Source organism: Elephas maximus, chromosome 7 (genome assembly GCF_024166365.1).
Source record: "Elephas maximus indicus isolate mEleMax1 chromosome 7, mEleMax1 primary haplotype, whole genome shotgun sequence".
Classification (NCBI taxonomy): Eukaryota; Metazoa; Chordata; class Mammalia; order Proboscidea; family Elephantidae; genus Elephas; species Elephas maximus.
This window is the reverse complement of record NC_064825.1, coordinates 68,158,716-68,177,972: the sequence shown is the minus strand read 5'-3', so window position 1 is coordinate 68,177,972 and position 19,257 is coordinate 68,158,716. Positions and strand designations below refer to the sequence as shown.

At 45.2% G+C, this 19,257-nt stretch overlaps 1 protein-coding gene across 8 annotated transcripts in view; it reads right to left on the bottom strand.

The window, feature by feature from the left end:
• TEAD1 (TEA domain transcription factor 1) overlaps positions 1-19,257 on the bottom strand; it is a 299,630-nt gene that overhangs the window by 47,042 nt on the left and 233,331 nt on the right. For all 8 annotated transcript variants that reach the window (XM_049890429.1, XM_049890431.1, XM_049890424.1 and 5 more), the window contains 4 exons: positions 18,401-18,535; positions 17,158-17,204; positions 16,235-16,296; positions 14,929-15,053 (listed from right to left, as the gene is read on the bottom strand). In XM_049890429.1, the coding sequence (XP_049746386.1) occupies positions 14,929-15,053; positions 16,235-16,296; positions 17,158-17,204; positions 18,401-18,535 (369 nt within the window). The remainder of the gene's footprint in view (positions 1-14,928; positions 15,054-16,234; positions 16,297-17,157; positions 17,205-18,400; positions 18,536-19,257) is intronic.

The window sequence follows — 19,257 nt, the reverse complement described above, 5'->3', positions numbered from 1 at the left end:
AGGAGGAATGCTAGTTTATAGGGTAGAAAACAAACATTCACAAAAGAAACATGTATTTGGGACAATATATGAACAGAAACAGGGCAAATGTCAAAAGCCCAAGACTAAATGTCCTTGATATCCCAAAACCAAGTCCTACTTTTGGTCTGTCCAGTTACAAAAAAAGTCCCCCTGACACTCAGTAGAAGCACAATTGATCATCAACAAATTAATGGCAACAACAGAAAAGGTACTCACTCTGAAAATTTCTTTTATGGATTTTAGTACAACAAATCGGCACACCTATCACTACGCACCAGGCACTGTGCTAGGCGCAGGGAATCCACACGCTAACAATGTAAAGGCCCTGACTTCAAGGAAATTTCTAGCCTCCGAAACTGAGAAAATAAATTTCTGTTCATTAATGCCACCCTCTTATGGTATTCCTGTTACAGCAGCACTAGATAATTAAGACCAAAAAAAAAACAAATTGGTTCCCATCGAGTCAATTCTGACTCACAGAGACCCTATAGGACAGAGTAGAACTGCCCCATGGAGTTTTCAAGGAGCACCTGGTGGATTCAAACTGCCGACCTTTTGGTTAGCAGCTGCAGCACTTAACCACTACGCCACCAGGGTTTCCGATAATTAAGACAGGTATCTATAAGTTGAATAAAAACAGGCAGTGATATATCCCCAGGCAGGAGGGGGTTTACAATTAAGAAAATGGTCCTAATAGATTGCATTAACTTATACAGGTTGGTAAAATAAACACTATTAACTAAACCAGAAATTATGATAAAACCACACTAGGGGTATAGGAAGGAGGAGTGTGTTGTGCTAAATTTAAGAGAGCTAGTCAACAGGTAACATCTACAACTGATGGATCAAGATGTATAGTACATGCATATGATTTAGAAATATGGAGATTAAAAACAGAAGTGGCTGACAGGGCTGAACGCAGCTGCCCCTAGGGAACAGGACTGGAGGCGGGGAGTCATGGAGGTAGAGTCTGCTGCTCTTCCTATCAAGGCCACGTAAACCTTTACACTTTATGTGTGAGTTACTTTACTAAATTAAATAAACATCCAATCAAAAACTACCCCGAAACATCATGGATATTCTTGAGGAAAGAGCTATACAGGGAAACAAATATTAAGTCCTGTGCTTCAGGATGTTATCCCTATCTTGGCCACAAGTTCCCTGGACTCTAAGGGAACTTGGGTCAGATCACAGAGCCTACCTATGGCCCAAATACTTGGGAAAACTGAACAGGAGCTGGGACACTTGTCTGTACCCAGGGCTTGCCAGAAAGTCAGATGCTGTACCAGCAAATCCCACTCGGATCAAGAACCTCCCATAGCTCAGTAGTACCTGACAACATCTTAACACACCCATGTCCACTCTGACTTGGGAAAATGTTTATTTTCTCTTACTGTTGGTATAATCCCTCCAGTGATTGTTCATAGCAATTGCAAAAAGTGGTGAAGGTGAACATAATCCTAAAAATTTACTAGTAAAGGTTCATTTAGATACCCTGGTTTGACAAAGAACTTTCTTCTCCCCTATCCCTGGCCCTCCTTTTCTCTCTGCTGCTTTAGGGAGACAGTGGAATGATGGGCACTTGGGCTCTGGAGTCAGATGGGGTCCAGGCCTGGATCCTGGCTCTCCACCACCTCTTAGCTGAATCATCTGGGACAGGCAATTTAAGCCCTCTCTGCTACAGTTTCCACACCTGTACTATAAAAACCTAGTGCCGTTGCGTCAATTCCAACTCATAGTGACCCTATAGGACAGAGTAGAGCTGCCCCATAAGAGTTTCCACGGAGTACCTGGTGGATTCGAACTGCCAACCCTTTGGTTAGTAGCCATAGCACTTAAACACTACGCCACCAGGGTATCCATCTATACTATAGAGATGACAATAACAGTGACCACCTCACAGGAGGAAACCCTGGTGGCACAGTGGTTAAGAACCAAAAGGTCTGCAGATGGAATCCACCAGGCGTCCCTTGAAAACCCGGCGGGGCAGTTCTATTCTGTCCTATAGGGTCGTCGTGAGTCAGAATCGATTGGACAGCAATGGGTTTGGTTTCAGGTTACCTTATAGGAGCGTCATGAGGATTAAATGAGATGGTGCATGGAAAACACATAATGCTGTGCCTAGCCCGTGATTTGTTGTTACTATTACCTCCCCAAATCGTCATGACATTTCTCCACTTTGGACGAGGTAACTTGAAATTAAGGCTGTTCCTCTGACAGCAGCAAAAGAGAAATACTAAAATTTAAAGAAGAAATTAAGGAAGGAGCGTTTCAGGCACATTATGGTAACTCCATGGAGGCCTGGTGACACAATGGTTAAGCACTTGGTTGCTAACCAAAAGGTTGGTGGTTTGAACCCCCGAGGGGCTCCTCGGGACAAAGACCTGGCGATACACTTCCATAAAGATTACAGCCAAGAAAAGCCCACGGGGCAGTTCTACTCTGTCACTTGGAGTGGCTATGGATTGAAATCCACTCGATGGCACCCCGACAACAGCAGGGTGATTGCTACAGTTCTGACATTACCATTAGCTACCGAACTCAGGGTAGGGAGACAAGGCGGGAACTTGGTACACACGTGGCCTTTCCTAATCTGGGTCCCGCATTTCCCTCAGGAGCCTCTCTCCAGATACTCTCTCTGAAGTCTGCAAAGTCTTTCCTTGCAAATGGGGACTGGGCAGTCTGGGAAGGTGTCCATTTCTGCAGCTGAGACAAACCAAAGCAGAACTTCCAAAACGTTCACTGGAATTTTCTTTTGTTTTTTAAAAGGCTGCTAATATGTCCTTTTCCAGAGTTCTCCTCTGATAAGGTAGCTCAATTTTTGCAAAAAAAGAAGGAAAAGCCCTAGAAATCTGTTAGTCCATAGCATCTGCGCTACTCCCCGAGGTGTGCCCCAGCACTGCACTGCACGGTCTGACCTGAAGATGGCGGTCTTTTCCTAAACTTCTTTCAAAAATTCCAAGTATTTGAAGAATGCAGTTAAAACCTTGAAAAATGACTGCTGTCAAATAATACCAAGAGAAAAATTATAATACACTTAGGAATTTAAAGGCACCAAGACAAATAACTCATGTCAAGAGATGCTAACATACAAGTTGAAACAGAACAAGGACAAATCACCAACATTTGCTTCCTGTCACGTTCCTGCCAGGGCTCTCCGTAAAGCCACCCCAGGGCAGCCTGGCCATTCAGTGACACCTCAGGACCATGAGGGGACAGAGAGTGGCTACAAAGCCAAGCCAAAAAAAGGGACCTCCATGTCCAGCCTCTTTGGCTAATGTTCCTGTCAGTGGAAAAAGTGAATTAGAAGTGAGTGCTTTCCCCTCAACAGTACAAGCTGCTCACAGGCTACAGCCCTGATCTGGCTGCTCTGCCCTCAGGTGCTGCTTCCCTTCTCCTGAGCTGTTTCCCCACAAAGAAGCATCACTGAAAGTAAGAAACAAGTACAGAGTAAGCCCTTCCTTCCTGGATCTCACAGCAGGATCCAGCTTCGTGTGGGAAGTGTGTCTGCCCTGCAGTAGTGCAGGGAACCGGCACAGGGACAGCCACTGGGAGGGAAGGCAGGCGGGTGGGGCACTGACCTGCCAAGGAAAGCAGATGGAGCCTGGCTGGGGCCTTTGTGAAATGTCTGTAAAACCCAGATTTCCAGATGCTTTCAATTGCCTCATCCCCGAACAGTAATGAAGAAAGTGAGTTAGTGCCCAGAGCAGCTCAGAGACTTGGAGAGTGAACCACCCAGCAGACAAGCTGCTGCTCCAAGTACGGATGGGCAGATAGAGCAGCTTGGTTGTCACTGCAGGACAGAGTGGGAGAAACCATGCCACGCCACAGGGGGCTACTGCCTCTGAGTCATCAGCTGGGAATGTCGCTGGAAGACACTCTATCTCCCACATCCTACCGAACACCACACCTGGTAAAACACGTAAGAAAAACCTCAGAGAAGCACAAAAACTGGCGTGCAGCCAAAACACCAGCTTCAGCCCTCCACCTAGAACCAGAAAGGCCAAATGTACTTTCTGACCATTTGTTATAAGCATGTGAGGCACACATTAACAACACCTGGGTTAGTATCCAGGCTCTATTATTTTCTAGTTGTGTGACCCTGAGAGAACCTGCTTAACCTTTCTAGGCCTTGGCTTCGTCATCTGAACACAAGAATAACACCTGGCCTGCACAGGCCTGGAAGCCCTGGTGGCGTAGGGGTTAAGAACTACAGCTACTAACCAAAAGGACGGCAGTTGGAATCCACCAGGTGCTCCTTGGGAGCCCTGTGGGGCAGTTCTAACTCTGTCCTATATGGTCGCTATGAATTGGAATTGACTCAACAGCAGCGGGTTTGGTTTGTTTTGGCACATCCCCAGGGGTCAACGTGAAGGTCAAGTGAAACAGTAAACATGAAAGTTCTCTGTGAGCCACAAAGAGCTGTACACAGGTTAACCAAAGTAAGATCCGCGTGCAGCACTGAACTAGGGGAGAGAAGAACCAGAAACTAGAACTGCCCAAACAGCCATTTCCCATAAATACACAGCCCTACTATGAGATGTAGCAATCACCTCAGCTGACACTGCAGAGCCTGGAAGCTTCTCCACAGAAACGGTGCCCACCTCCACCACGCCCAGGATAGAAGCAGGGGACCTTCTGGCAATCTAATTCTCACACACAAACCATCTTCCCTTCTTTTTCTCCACAGACCTCATCAATGTCATAATGCCTTAGAGTTGCACCAGTCACATTTTCCAAACCAAAGTCAGGACCTGTGGTCTGACAAAGGAATTTTAGTGGATCTGAATTTAGACCTTTGCAAGAAGCTATAAAGATATGAAAATTAAATCATCCTTAGGCCTACATATGCCCAACTGCCTTTATCAAAAAGAAGGTTATCTGCAAGAGATATCTGCCGAACTTCAGTGCAGGTGTGACCTGAAGCCTGCCATTTCCCCAGAGGAGAGAACCTGGGCTCCCTTAGGCTAAGACTGCTGACTCACACCCCCCACATCTAGGAGGCTTCATTGCTTCTAAGGGCCTTTATTTTTTGCCACTTAGAATAAAAAGACAAGGTCAGGAAGCTCCAGGCAGCAAAGCTCCTAGCCTCCTAGCTGAGGAACTGCTACCTCCCAGGCCTAGAACTGCCTTCAGGAATTCTCTCCTGTCTCGGACCAGCCCCCAAAAGTCGAGTGTCCTTATTTTCCTCTTTGACTGTCTTGATCACCATCCTCTACTGGATGTGAATCAATAGTTAACAGTCCCTGTCCTCTGCTTTCCCCTGGGTTGTGGGGCAAGTGTCCTTCTCACACACCTTGTGAGATAATGTTGGGGAATGCACTTGGTAAACAGCAAAGAGCTCCCTCAGTGTTGGTTATTGCCATTACCTTCCCCAAACCTCCCAAATATCCAATCCTGCCAACTATCAGTGGAGTCAGAGCCTCTCTGTTCCCAATACCTATTTCAACAAGTTTATTTTAAGGACTAAAAGTGTAACGTTATCACCCAGGCCTGCCAGCTCTGAGCCATCTTGCTTCCCGCTCTGTTCCTTGACTCTCCAAATTGTCATCACCATACTCAGTTTCAAAAACCCAGTCACTTCCATTTATCCTTCTTTCACCCAAAGCTAATTAATCCCCAAAGCCTTTTAATTTTCTCTCTCCCCTGTGCCATTTGCTACTCTCTGTTCCCTCAGCCCCTGCCCCTGTTCTGGTTTGGGTCCTTGGCACCCACCATCTGGGCAACTGCAGTGCTGCCATTTCCTACCTGAAGGCCATCCTCTATCCCGCTGCAGCCCTCATCTTCCTGAAACAGACCTCAGATCACACCCTCTCTTTAAAAAGCGGGTAGGTGGGAGAGTAGACATTCACATTAAGCTATATACAGTGAAACCTGTTGAGAGCTGGAACTTGACAGGACTTCTTGTTTTTCCAGGTCTTGAGAATTTTCCACCTTTGACACGGTATGGTCTTAACCACTTTACTATCATTCTCTATTAGTGGAAAATATTTGAATTTTCCCTCTCCGACACGTTCCACCTTATACAGGTTCTAGCTTTCACTGAATTTTTTTTTTTTTTTTAAATCTCTGCCAGATTCTCAAGAAACTAGTAACAGCAGTTACCTATTTGGGGGTGTGGTAAGAATTAGAAGGAAGGTCTCCTGCCCATTCTTTTATGCTTCTAGATTTTTGACCATGTGAATATACTACCTATTCAGAAAATTAACAAATGAAGGCAACAGTGGCTCCCACTGAATCTCAGCCTAGTCCACCTGTATCTGGTGTGCAGACCCTCCCAAGCCTGGTCCCTGTCCATCACTCTGGGTTGATTTCCTGCTACATTACCATAAGACATTCAGATTCAAAAAACTATTTGTACAGCGCTTAGTATTTTTTTTTTTTTTCAGTATATGCCCCAGGGATGGAACTACATGTAATTATCACAATAATACAGTGATAAGGGTCCTATTATGCCCAATTTACAGACAGAAAATTTTTAACCTCCAGCTGTGAAGTCATTTGCCCCAAGTCTCACACAGCTGGTCAGGATTCAAATGCCAGCTTTTTCTTTAGAGACTGATGGCACCTGTGGGAAGAGATGCCCTGTTCTCAAGTACAGGTGGATACACTCTTTGCCTCTTTCACTCCTTGGCCCCATATTCTGAGAAGAACCAGTGAACCATGGATTGGGAAAAGCACCTCAGAGAAAATCCAGCCCAAATCTCTATCCAGCGGCAAGAGCCCTGCTGTGTCCAGCCTGTGCTTGGGGAGCTTGTAATCTGGAAGGCAGCCATTTTTACTTCTGAATAATTTATTTCTTCCAAAGTACAGGGAAGTGGATCTTGATGTTACTTAACCTTTCTGAGCTTCCGTTCCTTGACTTGTAGACTCATAATAACCGTGCCCATGTCGGAACGTTTGGCACACAGCACTTCTAACGTAGCTCAGCAAGCGCGGGTGATAATCACTATTGCTGTAATATAAAGCAGTGCTTCCTACGTTCCTGATCTGACCTGTGCTTTCCCAGTTGTATCTTCTTCCACAAGACAGTTCTCCTTCAAAACCTAAAGGGAACAATCTCCTCCCCTCTCTCTCTCCATCCCCAAGTTTTCCCTTCTCTGGTGGTATAACTCCTACCTAAGTAAACCCTTCAAGCCCGCTCTTTCTGCTCAGGTTTCTGGTCATTCCAGCACCCAGACCACGACAGGCACTAAACATACAACCCAATGACTATGAAGTCTGGACTGGCTGGGTTTGCCAGCTGTGAAGCAGGATGTGGCTGAGCTGCCAGGGCGCTGAAGAGGCCTGCCACGCCTGAGGGCTGGGGTGGGGTGGTGCGTGGGTGACCACACTAGCTTTATCAAGACAGCCACTCCCCAGCACTCACAGGATTCCACTCACAGCTCATATTTAGGAAGGAGTTTTCCTCTGTCTCAAGGAGCAGCTTCTTAAGTCAGCTTGGCCTCCAGGAAGCAGGCATCGATTTCAATAGCCTACCCTGGGTAAAGGATCTTCGGCTTATGTTTAAAGTCTTTTGACATGCAACATTCAAATCACGTACAAAGTGTATTTTCAAGCACTACTAACCACTTCTTTGTTTTTCAGACTCTTCCTTCCTTTCTTTGCCCTCTGCTGTTTTTCTCTTAGCTTCTAGTGGAGCCAAAGGTAATAGAGGGACTGACTTGCTGGTTTTCCACCAATATAAACAACCACTGACTTGGAGAAACACTGCTGTCTGGTTTATGCATCATGCAGGGCCAGCAGGGGGCACTCATCCCTTTGATAATTCTTTCATTAGCTCCTTATCGATTATGGCCGTGGGCTAAAAAGCAGGCTACTTGTCAGATAGAAATGGACAGTACAGCCTTTGGGTCACAATCTCAGGATGTAGAGTCAGCAGACCTAGATCTGAATCCTATTTCCAATGTCAGTCAGTTGTGTAATACTGGGCAAGCCACCTCATAGGGATTAAATAAGGTAATGCATAGTGCTGGCATGTAGAAAACGTTTCCTAAGCATTAGCTATCATGACTACTGGAGCCCTGACAGCTCAGTGGTTAAGAGCTCAGCTGCTAACCAAAAAGTTGGCAGTTCAAATCCACCAAGCTGCTCCTTGGAAACCCTATGGGGCAGTTCTACTCTGTCCTACAGGGTTGCTATGAGTAGGAATCAACCTGACAACAGGTTTGGTTTGGTATTGGTTACTGGTACTATTATTAGTACTGCTGGTAGTTCTGCTAGTAATACCACCACTACTAGTACCACTACTGGTAGGAGTTGTGAAGAAGTCTTTGGTGCTGTCAAGGGCAACTTGCCGGAGAATTTCCAGAAATGTGAGTGTGGTGAATCGGAGAATTACCAGAAATGCTGGTAGTAAGGGAAGGCGCCTTTTACTGAGGAGACAAATTAGGTTCTCATCTTGACTTTGTTGCTGCCTAAGTGTGCAATTGTAGCCAAGTCTTATTTCCTCTTGGGAGATGGTACAGACATACTAGGGTTCAAGGCCAGCTCCAGACACTGACTAGCTTTAAGACAGCAATGTCTCCAAGGCTCTTCTGTAGAAGTGAAATAGAATTACCCACCTTATAGAGCACTGGTAAGGATGAAAGAAATCACTAATGAAAAATAGCCCTGCATCTGGATAATCAATTTATTTTTTGCCAGCACTACCTACCTATAAGCTCTCTACTATTAAAAACATCTTATGACACCATGACTTTAATAAACCTGAGCCATTACAGGAGCCCTCATAGTGCAGTGGTTAAAGCACTCAGCTGCTAACCAAAAGGGTGGTGATTCAAACCAGCTGCTCCTCGGGAGAAAGATGTGGCAGCCTGCTTCCACAGAGATTACAGCCTTGGAAACCCTATGGGGCAGTTCTACTCTGTCCTATAGGGTGGCTATGAGTTGAAATCAATTCGACGGTAACTGGAAGCCATTACAAACAAGGAGGGAGAAATGTGTATATGCCTGTATGCAGACAAAGATTTGGAGAATTTAAACACAAAGTTTAATTTGTTTAAAAAAGTTAGAGGCTCTTTAATTATCTGTCGCTTTACTGGCTTACTTATCAAATTTACAATGCTTAATGTTTGACATTAAATTTTAAGTACACTGTTTTTTTTTTACAGTGTATCCAAGCTCATTAATAAGTATCACTTTATTTTATATGGCTTTAATTTTCTTAAGAGTTTTAACAAGAGACAGTAAAACGAAAGCCTAAGAAGTCACAAAGAATCTGAGAGCCAAAGGAACCATCCAAATGCTACAAGGTCTTCAGTTCAACCTTAGTCCTGAAGCACCATTACACCTTCATTATAACAGCACCTTGTGTTTGCACAGTAAAGCACACTTTATATAATTTGAGAGGCAGGTGCTTGAGACATTGTCAGAATACTTTACATAATTTCATTAAATCTCACATCTCAATTAGTCAATGACCTTTACACGGGTCCCACCCTTCTCTCTAGCACAAGAACTATCCTTCATGCCCTCACAATTACACCAACATCGACACATACACTGTTCACAGTCTGCTTTGTATACAAACAAGTTTAATTGCGAGATAAGTGTTGGTAACATGGGAATATCAGGAGCAATATCAACAATTGAGACTGATGTTAAAGAGAGTAAAATTCACAAGAGTGAAGTACCACTGGTTGACATATCTGATGTGAAAAATTGATTAAAACTTTCAGATTAGAACTAAGACATAATTTAATCCAATAGTGCGACATGTCAAAGTATTATTATTTTCTGAAAGTATACTTTTTTAAGCTAAAGAGCAAGTAACTTTCCACTGTGAGGAAGGGCCATTATTTCACGTAAGCACTGTATCACCTGATATACTACATAGTTATTTGTTTGGGGAGCTCTTGTCTTCTCTGCTAGGGTGTAAGTTCCATGAGAATAATAACTTTGTTTTGTTCACTGATGAATCCCCAACAACTGAAACAGTGCATGATAAGCAGTAGGTGCTCAGAAAGTATTTGCTGAACAAATCACAATTTCTCCCAGTTCCCAACTCATATCCCCTAAAACACAATTATATTCAAGGCGCCAAAGGTGTCGACTCACACTAGGTCTTTCATTTATTTCAGGGACTTTGAAATAATTTGTTGGGGTCTATATAACCCATAGAAACCCTAGTGGTATAGCAGTTTTAAGACCTGCAGCTGCCAACCAAAAGGTCAGCAGTTCGAATCTACCAGGTGCTCCTTGGAAACCATGTGGGACAGGTCTACTCTGTCCTATAGGGTCACTATGAGTCAGAATCAACTTGACAGCAACGCGTTTGGTTTGGTTTTGTATATAACCTATCAGAGCCCTGGTGGTGCAGTTAGTTGTTAAGAGCTCAGCTGCTAACCAAAAGGTCGGCAGTTCGAATCCATAGCTGCTCCCTGGAAACCCTATGGGGCAGTTCTACTCTGTCCTACAAGGTTGCTATGAGTGCGAATCGACTGGACAACAGGTTTGGATTTTTTTTTTTTTTTTAAATACAACCTATAAGTAGCCCTGGTGGTACAGTGGTTAAGCGCTTGGCTGCTAACCAGAAGGTCAATGGTTCGAACCCACCACCAGCTGCTCCATGGGAGAAAGATGTGGCAGCCTGCTTCCATAAAGATTAAGCCTTGGAAGCTCTATGAGGCAGTTCTACTCTGTCCTATAGGGTCCAACTATGAGTTGGAATTGACTCAATGGCAATGGGTTATATAAACCTATATCCACATAACTAAGCTTTTTCATTCACCAGTAAAAAGAATTGATAGCTCACATCCAAGTAAACCATTCAGACCATTAGATGTGATTTTGAATGGACAAGAAACACACATCTCTGGACAGTTTTCCTGGATTGGTGGGCCCCGGCTTTATGAAGATACTCACCAACTTTCATTCACTGCTTTACACACTTCAGGCCCATCACCCTCTGGAATGTTCTCCCCTATTTTTCCCCTTTCCAATCCTCTAACTCTCAACTTAATGGTTACTTCCTTCACATTCCCTGTTACATCACTCACAGCACTCAGCAGAGCTCCTTCCCAGCAGTCACCATGCTTGGTCATCATCTTTTGTATGACTATTTGTTTCATGCCTGTCTCCCCCACTAGATGTTACAATCCGTAAGGACAGAGACTGGCTGTCTATTCCTTCTATGACCCATCTTCTGGACAATGCCTGTAAATGGAGGTGCTTGATGAATGTTTATAGAATGGATTGAATGAATCATTAATTTTTTTTCCAAAATGTTAAAGCCAATAAATACTAAGAACAATTGGGCACTGTGATGGTTAAGGTTGTGTGTCAACTTGGCTGGGCCATGATTCTCAGTGGTTTGGCAGTTATGATGTAGTTTAGCAGTTATGTAATGATGTAATTTGGCAGTTATATAATGATGTAATCAATTCCACAATGATATCTGCTATGAGCAGCCAATCAGTTGAAAGGAAGTTTCCTTGGGGGTGTGGCCTGCCTCCAGTATATAAATGGATGTTTCAGGAAGGCTCTCACTCTGGATCCTGCATCCAGCTTGTTGTCATCTGACCTCCAGTTCTTGGAACTTGAGCTAACAGCTTACCTCCCAATCTTGGGATTCATCAGCCTCTACAACAACATGAGCCATTTCCTTGAGATAAATCACTCTCTATATATGTATCTATACACTTCACTGGTTTTGCTTCTCTAGAGAAATCAGTCTAGGACAGGAACTCAGAACCCTAACAGGTCCATGACTAGAGAACACGGTAACAATGAGGGGTCTCCACAGACTTACAGCCAGGAAAATGTCTACTGTTCTGGGGCTTTTGCTTCCCAGTGCCTTGGAGCTCTGTGCCTAAAAAAAGCAGTCACAAGCAAAAGTAGACAGATTTGCTCACACAGGAGATACTCAGACTGAAGGTAAATTCAAGAGACTTTCAAAATTGGGAGCTGGTGTTTCATAGCAGTGAAATGAGACATGGGAGGCACACAGATGGATACCGGGGATGGGGGAGCGGGAACTACCTACTAGATAGTAAACATGTGTTAACTGTGGTGATGGGAAAGACAATACACAATATGCGGGAAGTTAGCACCATCTGACGAAGGTAAACGAAGACATTGAAAGGTATACACGAATAAAGGACAACTACAGTAAATGCCGTAATATACAATTTGCAACACCAATAATAACAAACAAAAAATACGTGAGTGGTTACATAGGGTAGATATGTACGGTATATGCGTATAGGAAGGTGTATGGAGGTGTATTTGCAGACATACGTGTATCTGTTTGTATATGCTGCATATATATTCATATATACAATAAAGCACATAAAGGGCACAGTAACGGATACTTCCTAGACATATCCAAACGCCTCAAGGGATTCATCTATTGGGTGTGAAGGCTTAGGGCCACAGTCTCATGATACAAGTAGGTCCACTGGCATAACTTAGTTCATAAAGATAATATTCTACACCCTAGTTTTATGAGTAGCATCTGAGGTCTTCAAAGCTTGTGAGTGGCCATCTAAGATACAACTCTGGGTCTCTTCCTATCTGGAGCAAAGGAGAGTGTAGGAAACCAAAGATTCAAGGAAGAAATCTGTCCACAGAACTAATGGTCCACGTGAACCACAGCCTCTTCTAGCCTGAGACCAGAAGAACTAGATAGTGCCCAACTACCACTATTGATTGCTCTGACCAGGGACACAAGAGAAGGTACCAGTTACAATGGGAGAAAAATGTAGAACGAAACTCAAAATCATAAAAAAGACCAGACTTGGTGGACTGACAAGAGACTAGAGGAACCCTCGTGACTACTGCCCTAAAATATCCTTTTAACCTGGAAGTGAAGCCACTCCCAGAGGTCTCCTTTCAACTAAATAATAGACTGACCTATAAAATAAACAATAACACCCGTGAGGAATGTGTTCCTTTCAACAATCAACTATATGAGACCAAATGGTCCACATTTACCCAAAAGCAAAGATGAGAAGGCGAGGGGCAGGGAAACTGGATGGGTGTAAATGGTGCAGGCAGAGTGGAAGCAGTGAGGCTGCTGACACATTGCCGGGACTGTAACCACTGTCATGGAAAATTTGTGTGAACTGTTGAACTGGAATCTAATTTGCTGTGTAAACTTCCACCTAAAACACAAAAAAAACATTTAAAAAAAGAAAAAGAGAGAGAGACAGTATACGGGAGCAGAAGATTTGGGCTCCTGGTTCTACAAACCTGGGTAAAGCATTTAAAGTGTTTGGGTTTTAGTTTCGTCATTTGTAAAATGGGGAATGTAGAACCTGCTTCATGGGGCATTATGAGCACAGAATGAAATACTCAATGACAAAAAGCTCTGTAAACAACGAGGTGTGATATAAGCGTGAGTTATGGAAAGGAGAAGCACTATCTGGGCCAAATCCCAGCCTTCAGTCAAAGAACCATCTAAACTTTCGAGGAAAAAGTCTCTTAAAGAATAGAAAGCACAGAATCACACGTGTAATCTTTTCTTTGTTTCAGTAACCCCCAGATAGAGATTTTAACTCATCACCATCAGCCTTCTTATTAATCTTGAGAAAAGTGGTCTTCTCAATTGGCCATCTTGTCCCTGGCCTCAAAAGCCTCACCTTCCCTACTGGCTGGCCCAAAGACCTCATTTTTGTCTCTAATTTTGGAACAGGTTCTATTTTCCTATCAGTGCCCAGAGTTCCCAATTCACAGACCCAAGGACACCAGTGGGTCACACATGGGTTTGTGGAGTCTCCACATTGGTGACAGCCAGTGAAGCCCCTCTGCTAATAATACTTGCCCCGTGCTGCCATTAGAGGCTTTCCACTGAGCTAAAGCACAAATGCTCCTGGGAGAAGTCACCCCAATTGTTCATTATCTCCGTTATTTACAACACGCTGTTGGGCTTGTTCACGGCATTTTCTCCCAATAACAGAATGATAGCAAGGTAGACAGACACACAGACAACACGGGATCTATGAACTTTCCGTATCTTCCTGGGGGGAGATACGGAATGTAGAATGGAATTGGTGAGGATCCCAAAGACAAGCTCATGATTCCTTCAGTTTTGCCTTGAGTTCACCCACACGCAGATGCAATGCTCATACTCCCAGCCAAGGAGTGGGTATGAAAAAAGGGTACTGGGCTTGCTGGGTGGGAAAGAAGTGAAGATCACATATGTATGGGAAATGAGGGGCCTGGCTGGGAAACAGTGGGATGACGGGTACCGAATGGGGTGCGGGGAGGTGGAAAAGGAGAAAAATGACAAAAAGAGTCCAGATGCCAATATTATTGGTGTTTATAACATTATAATGTATTGCATTTCACATTAAATTGTTAAAGTACCTTTTTTAAATATATATATATCTCCTTAAGAAGATAACAATTTTCTACCTTGAGAAAGCACAGACCTGGAAAGACAGTATAGCACGATGGTTAAATAGACTTTGGAATTTTAAAGACCTGAGTTTGAAACTCAAATCTCTCTGATATTAACTGTGTGACTCTGAGGAAGTTACCAAACCTCTCTGTTTCCTCATCTACCAGACAATACCTACCTCATAGGATTTTTGAGGATAAAATATGATCACATATTAAATAGCTTTATAAAGTACCAGCCTCAAGACAAGGCTCAGTAAATGTTACCTTGTTTTTAAATTTTACTAAATACAAGATCCTCTTCAGATCTTCCCCCTCAGTTCTCATATACCCCAGAGTTTGGGGTCCAGAGCAACAGTCAACGTTCAGTTTTAAAATTCTACATATTTGACAGTAGGAACACCTTTTTACTTGACCGAAAGGCTGCTTGGCTACTCTTTCTTTCCCAGGTCTGTTTTCACACAGGGTTTTTGTCAGATATGAGGGTAGGGGGAAAGGAGAGGAAAGAGAGAGGCAAGAGAAGCAAATCCTGGGTTCAAGATACGCCTCACTGAGCACACTCACCGAATCTGGGTCTCGCTGCTGTTCCAGAAAAGCTGAGAATTCCACCAGGCGAAGCTTGGTTGTGCCAATGGAGCGGCCCTGCCAAGCAGGGACCGAGGGAGCTGGGGCTGACACAGGCTCAAACCCTGGAAGACCAATCGTCACTTTAATTCTGGCCACTCACCTCACCTTGGGCCTGGGGCCATTACTGGGCAGGGCTCATTGCAAAACAGATGACCTAGGGGGAAAGGCCAATACCCCCAGTTCACTAGCATCTAGGTATGGAACTTAGTCAGACAGGTGGTGGGCTTCTGACTGAGGATCTCAGACAGTGACCAACCAGAGAAGAACAACATATGTGTCCCTCATAAAGCCAGCTTCAGCTGTGGCATGTCCAGATAGCAGAGAAACCATATTAACTGCCTAAATGGAGTCCACAAAGACAAGAGGACACAGTCCTGGACCAATCCAACTGTGACTGAACAGTCAGCAGGGGATACTTCCAAAGATTTCTTGTGAGACCCTGGCATGCTGGGTATTCCTTCTGCCTGTCCATCTCTTTTCTTACAACTGTAGCCACCAGCACTACAGGATATTCTCTCCAAAGGCGCCATGGCAGCGGGGCAGAGGGTAACAAGCAAAAGCATTTTCAGTTTGGGAAATCTAGAAGGGAGAGCAGTGGTTTTTATAATGTACAGGGCATTGGGTGGTTCTACTGAGCAACCCTATGAGCACCTGTGTCTGCAGTTGCGGGGGGTGGGGGGCACATGTGGTGGTGAGGGAGACAGAGGTGGGCTGGCCAGAGTCACGCTCCCTGGTTTGAGCTTCTGCATAAGCTTTCTTATAAGAAAAAAAAAAAAAAAAAAAGAGTACTAGAAATTTAAATACATTTGTCTCAGAAAGGGTGAATAAAACCACATCTGCCCTTAAAACTTGGGGTCAGACTTGGGGCCAGGACTTGCCCAATTCTGCCTTTATTTATGATAAGGAAGCAGCTGTGGCAATTTCCCCTCCTTAGGATTACCACGTGTCTTAAGTAAAAGTGATCAGGCTTCCTGTTTCTTTAAAAGCCCATCTGAAGAGCTCTCAGGAGATGGCTGTAGTGAATCAGGATGTGGCAGGGGATACCCTTGTGACCTTCCTGAGCACCAGACTAACCCCTGCCTTAGGGAGGAAAGGGTAAGGAGGGGGCGTCCATGAGTCAGCAAGTAAGGAGACATGAGCCTATAGCCAAGGCAAGCATCTCTCCACTCTGGGAACAAGGTGATGGGTCCAATTGTCAGCTGCATGGGGCTACTCCCCTGAGAGAGGTCCCACCAAGACTTACCTGGAATGGGGGCTGTGACTGCTGGCTGGATGGGGTACGCCTGCTGCACAAAGGGCTTGACGCTGGGAACAAAGAGGTGAGAGTCAGAAACTAATACTGCATCACCTGAGCCTCCCATGCCTATAGTCCTGACCTGAGGTTCCCAAATTGTAATGTTCCCTGCTTGCAGGTGGTAACAAGTCCCAGGCAGGGCTCTCTCCAAGTGCCAGGGGCCAACAAGGATCAAACCTCACGCAGGCTGTGTGGGACAGGCTGGACAGACGTCAGCCTGACTTCCGTGTGCTGTGACATCTGTCTTTGAACTTCTTGTCTTGGCGGAGACTAAGGTCAGCAGTCCCCATTTCTAAGCAAGGCTGGGGACATGTTTCAGGCTGTCCTCTCGGCCAAATAGCTCAAAACTCTTTGGACAAGAGGCAGGATTTCCTTTGGGCTTTTATCCCCAAACTGCTCTTATCTTCCAATTTACTGAGCTTTGCCTCCCTTGTCCCCAAATCATCAGTAGGATTTCCTATTAGCTACTTCTACCACAGGGAAAGCCGGAATGGAAAGGGCTATAGGATCACCCTGGCTTCCCCCTCTCAGGCAAAGCACTTCCCAAGAAGACCGCAGACTCTGCTTTCCACAGGCACAAGGGACAGGAACGGATTTCCTGCTTCTAGTTGCAGGACCCCTAGAAATGCTTTCTCTCTAGTACTGAAGGTGGAAGTGAAATGTTTAAAGAGCTCCCAGTTCTGAGGGGTCAGCCTCATTCTTGCTATTGGCCTCAGTAGCACTAGCTCTGTAGATACCAAAGGGCGGGGCAAGGTGATCCCAGGTTAAACCTCCTTTCTGCAGTCTGGCCCATAGGACTCCCCTTGCCACACCCTCTCCCCAAACGGGTTGTAACCAGCCCCTTGTCAGTGACAGCCCCTCCTCACACTTACTCTTGCGAGGATCCTGGCTGCCCTGTTTGTATCATTCCCGGCCAGAACTGGAAGGCAAAGTGCAAGAGGCTTCAGTATGATGAGTTCACTTCAAAGAACAGTTCAGGACATCCAAGCATTGCAACCCCTGCTAAAAGACTGCAGATTCTGACCACCCACCAGCTGCCTGATCCACCCACCTTCTCCAAGTGCAGCTGTGGTCACCTCTACCCGTAAGATCAATATATACAACCTTGACCTGCAACACAGGGCTCCCCTTACCTCCTCTTTCCTGAAAACCCCTTTGAGGACAGGGCCCAGGCATCAACTCTCTCGTGTCCTCATTGCACCTAGCAGAGATGTGAGCATCTGACTGCTTTAGCCATGTACCCATTCATCCTTCTCTTCCTCCTTCCATTCTGAAGCTCCTCTAGCTCACAGCATGGAAGGCCCATGAGTTAGTGGACAAAGCTCAGAACAAAAGGACCAAGAACTCAGAGAAACAATGCAGACACCTCCTTTGCTATGTGCGCCTTGAGGCCTTTGCTGCTTGTCATCCCCCTGCCGGAGAGGCAGCATGATGCAAAGTGAGAAAACACAGGCTCTGGAGTCACATGGCCTGGGTTTGAATTCTGCTTCACTATCCATGTGACTATGATCAAGTTATTCAACCCCTTATTTTGTTACTAAGTAACCTCAGTTTCCCAGTCCGTAAAATGGCAATAAGAGGCATTTAGAATATTCTAAGAATTAGATGAGATTATAATATAAGTGTCAAATGAAAATGTTAACAGATTACTTTGTCCCCTTAGTGGCTAGTTGCCCTAAGGTGACCCTGAAAACACAGAGACCAAGGGCCAGCAAGAAGATAAGGCAGATCATGACCCAGGAAGACACTGGAAAAGTGATACTTTATTACATGTCTTCAGGGACTAAGGGTTCCCCCTTCTTCCTTCCTCTCTTTGCCTCCCTTTCTCTCTCTCTCTGCCTCTCTCTTTTCCTTCCTCTCTTCCCCCCTTTTTCTCCTTCCCTCCGTCTCTCCTTCCTCTTCCTTCTCTCTCATCCCCAGATTCACCTCCTCTGCTCTGTCTCCCTCCCTCCCCTCCCTGTCTTACCAGTACCATTTTGCACCCAATAGCACACAGCCTTTCCCCTCCTTTACACTGACCCAATTTACAAGTGCTAGGTGGAAGGTTTAATGCTGGCCCACACCGACCCCACCACCCCTAGCAGCCATCACTATTGGGTTCAGAGCATGACTTACCCCCGGCGCCCCCGGGAAGGCCGGGCGTGGAATCCCAGGCAGCCCCAGCTTGTTGTGAATGGCAGTGGCTGAGACTATCTGGGCTGAGGACATGGCTGCCATGTGTTGCAGGGCCTTATCCTTTGCAGTCTGATCCTTGAATGTGACAGTGACACATCGACTTAATACACAAGGCATGACTACCATGCAAGTTAAACAGGCACAGCCACGAGCACATGGACTAAAATACATAGCCACAAAAAAGGCCAAAAAAGCAAACATGCACTGATGAATAAATACAGCCAGAAGGCTAAAACATACTCAGCCTACTGTAGCTCCTCTGAACATTTGCTGAGAATACCCGATAGCAAGATTTTAAAAAATATTTTTAACTGCACTTTCCAACAGAATGGGAAGCCTCTGAGAAGAGCGGACAACGTACGTATCTATTTTCAGCTTCCAGAGGGAGATTTCTCCATCAGTTACTTAACACACTCAAGTGGGGAAAAAAAGGTCCTGCTTTTAAGCATATGGATGGGAAGAGGGGTGGGAGAAAGATGTGGTGTGGACTGGGGGTGACCATCCACAGAGCACTGGGATGCCCCATGTATGGTCGCTGTCACACGGCCAGTTCCAGGAGTTGCTAGAACCACTTGAGGTCTGGAAGCCCTGCAGACACACCTGGTGGTGGCGGCTCAGAAGCAGTGGGTGGACCGGGCAGGAGGGCGGGGCCAAGCGCATGCTGGCGGGCGCATGCTCAGTATCCCCGCCAGGGGTCTGCGGCTACACAGGTTCTTTCTAAAGTCAAGGATGTAGAAGATTCTACAGACCAGTGGTTTCTCCTTTTCCTAAATGGGTCTCTTCTAGAAAAGCCAAGG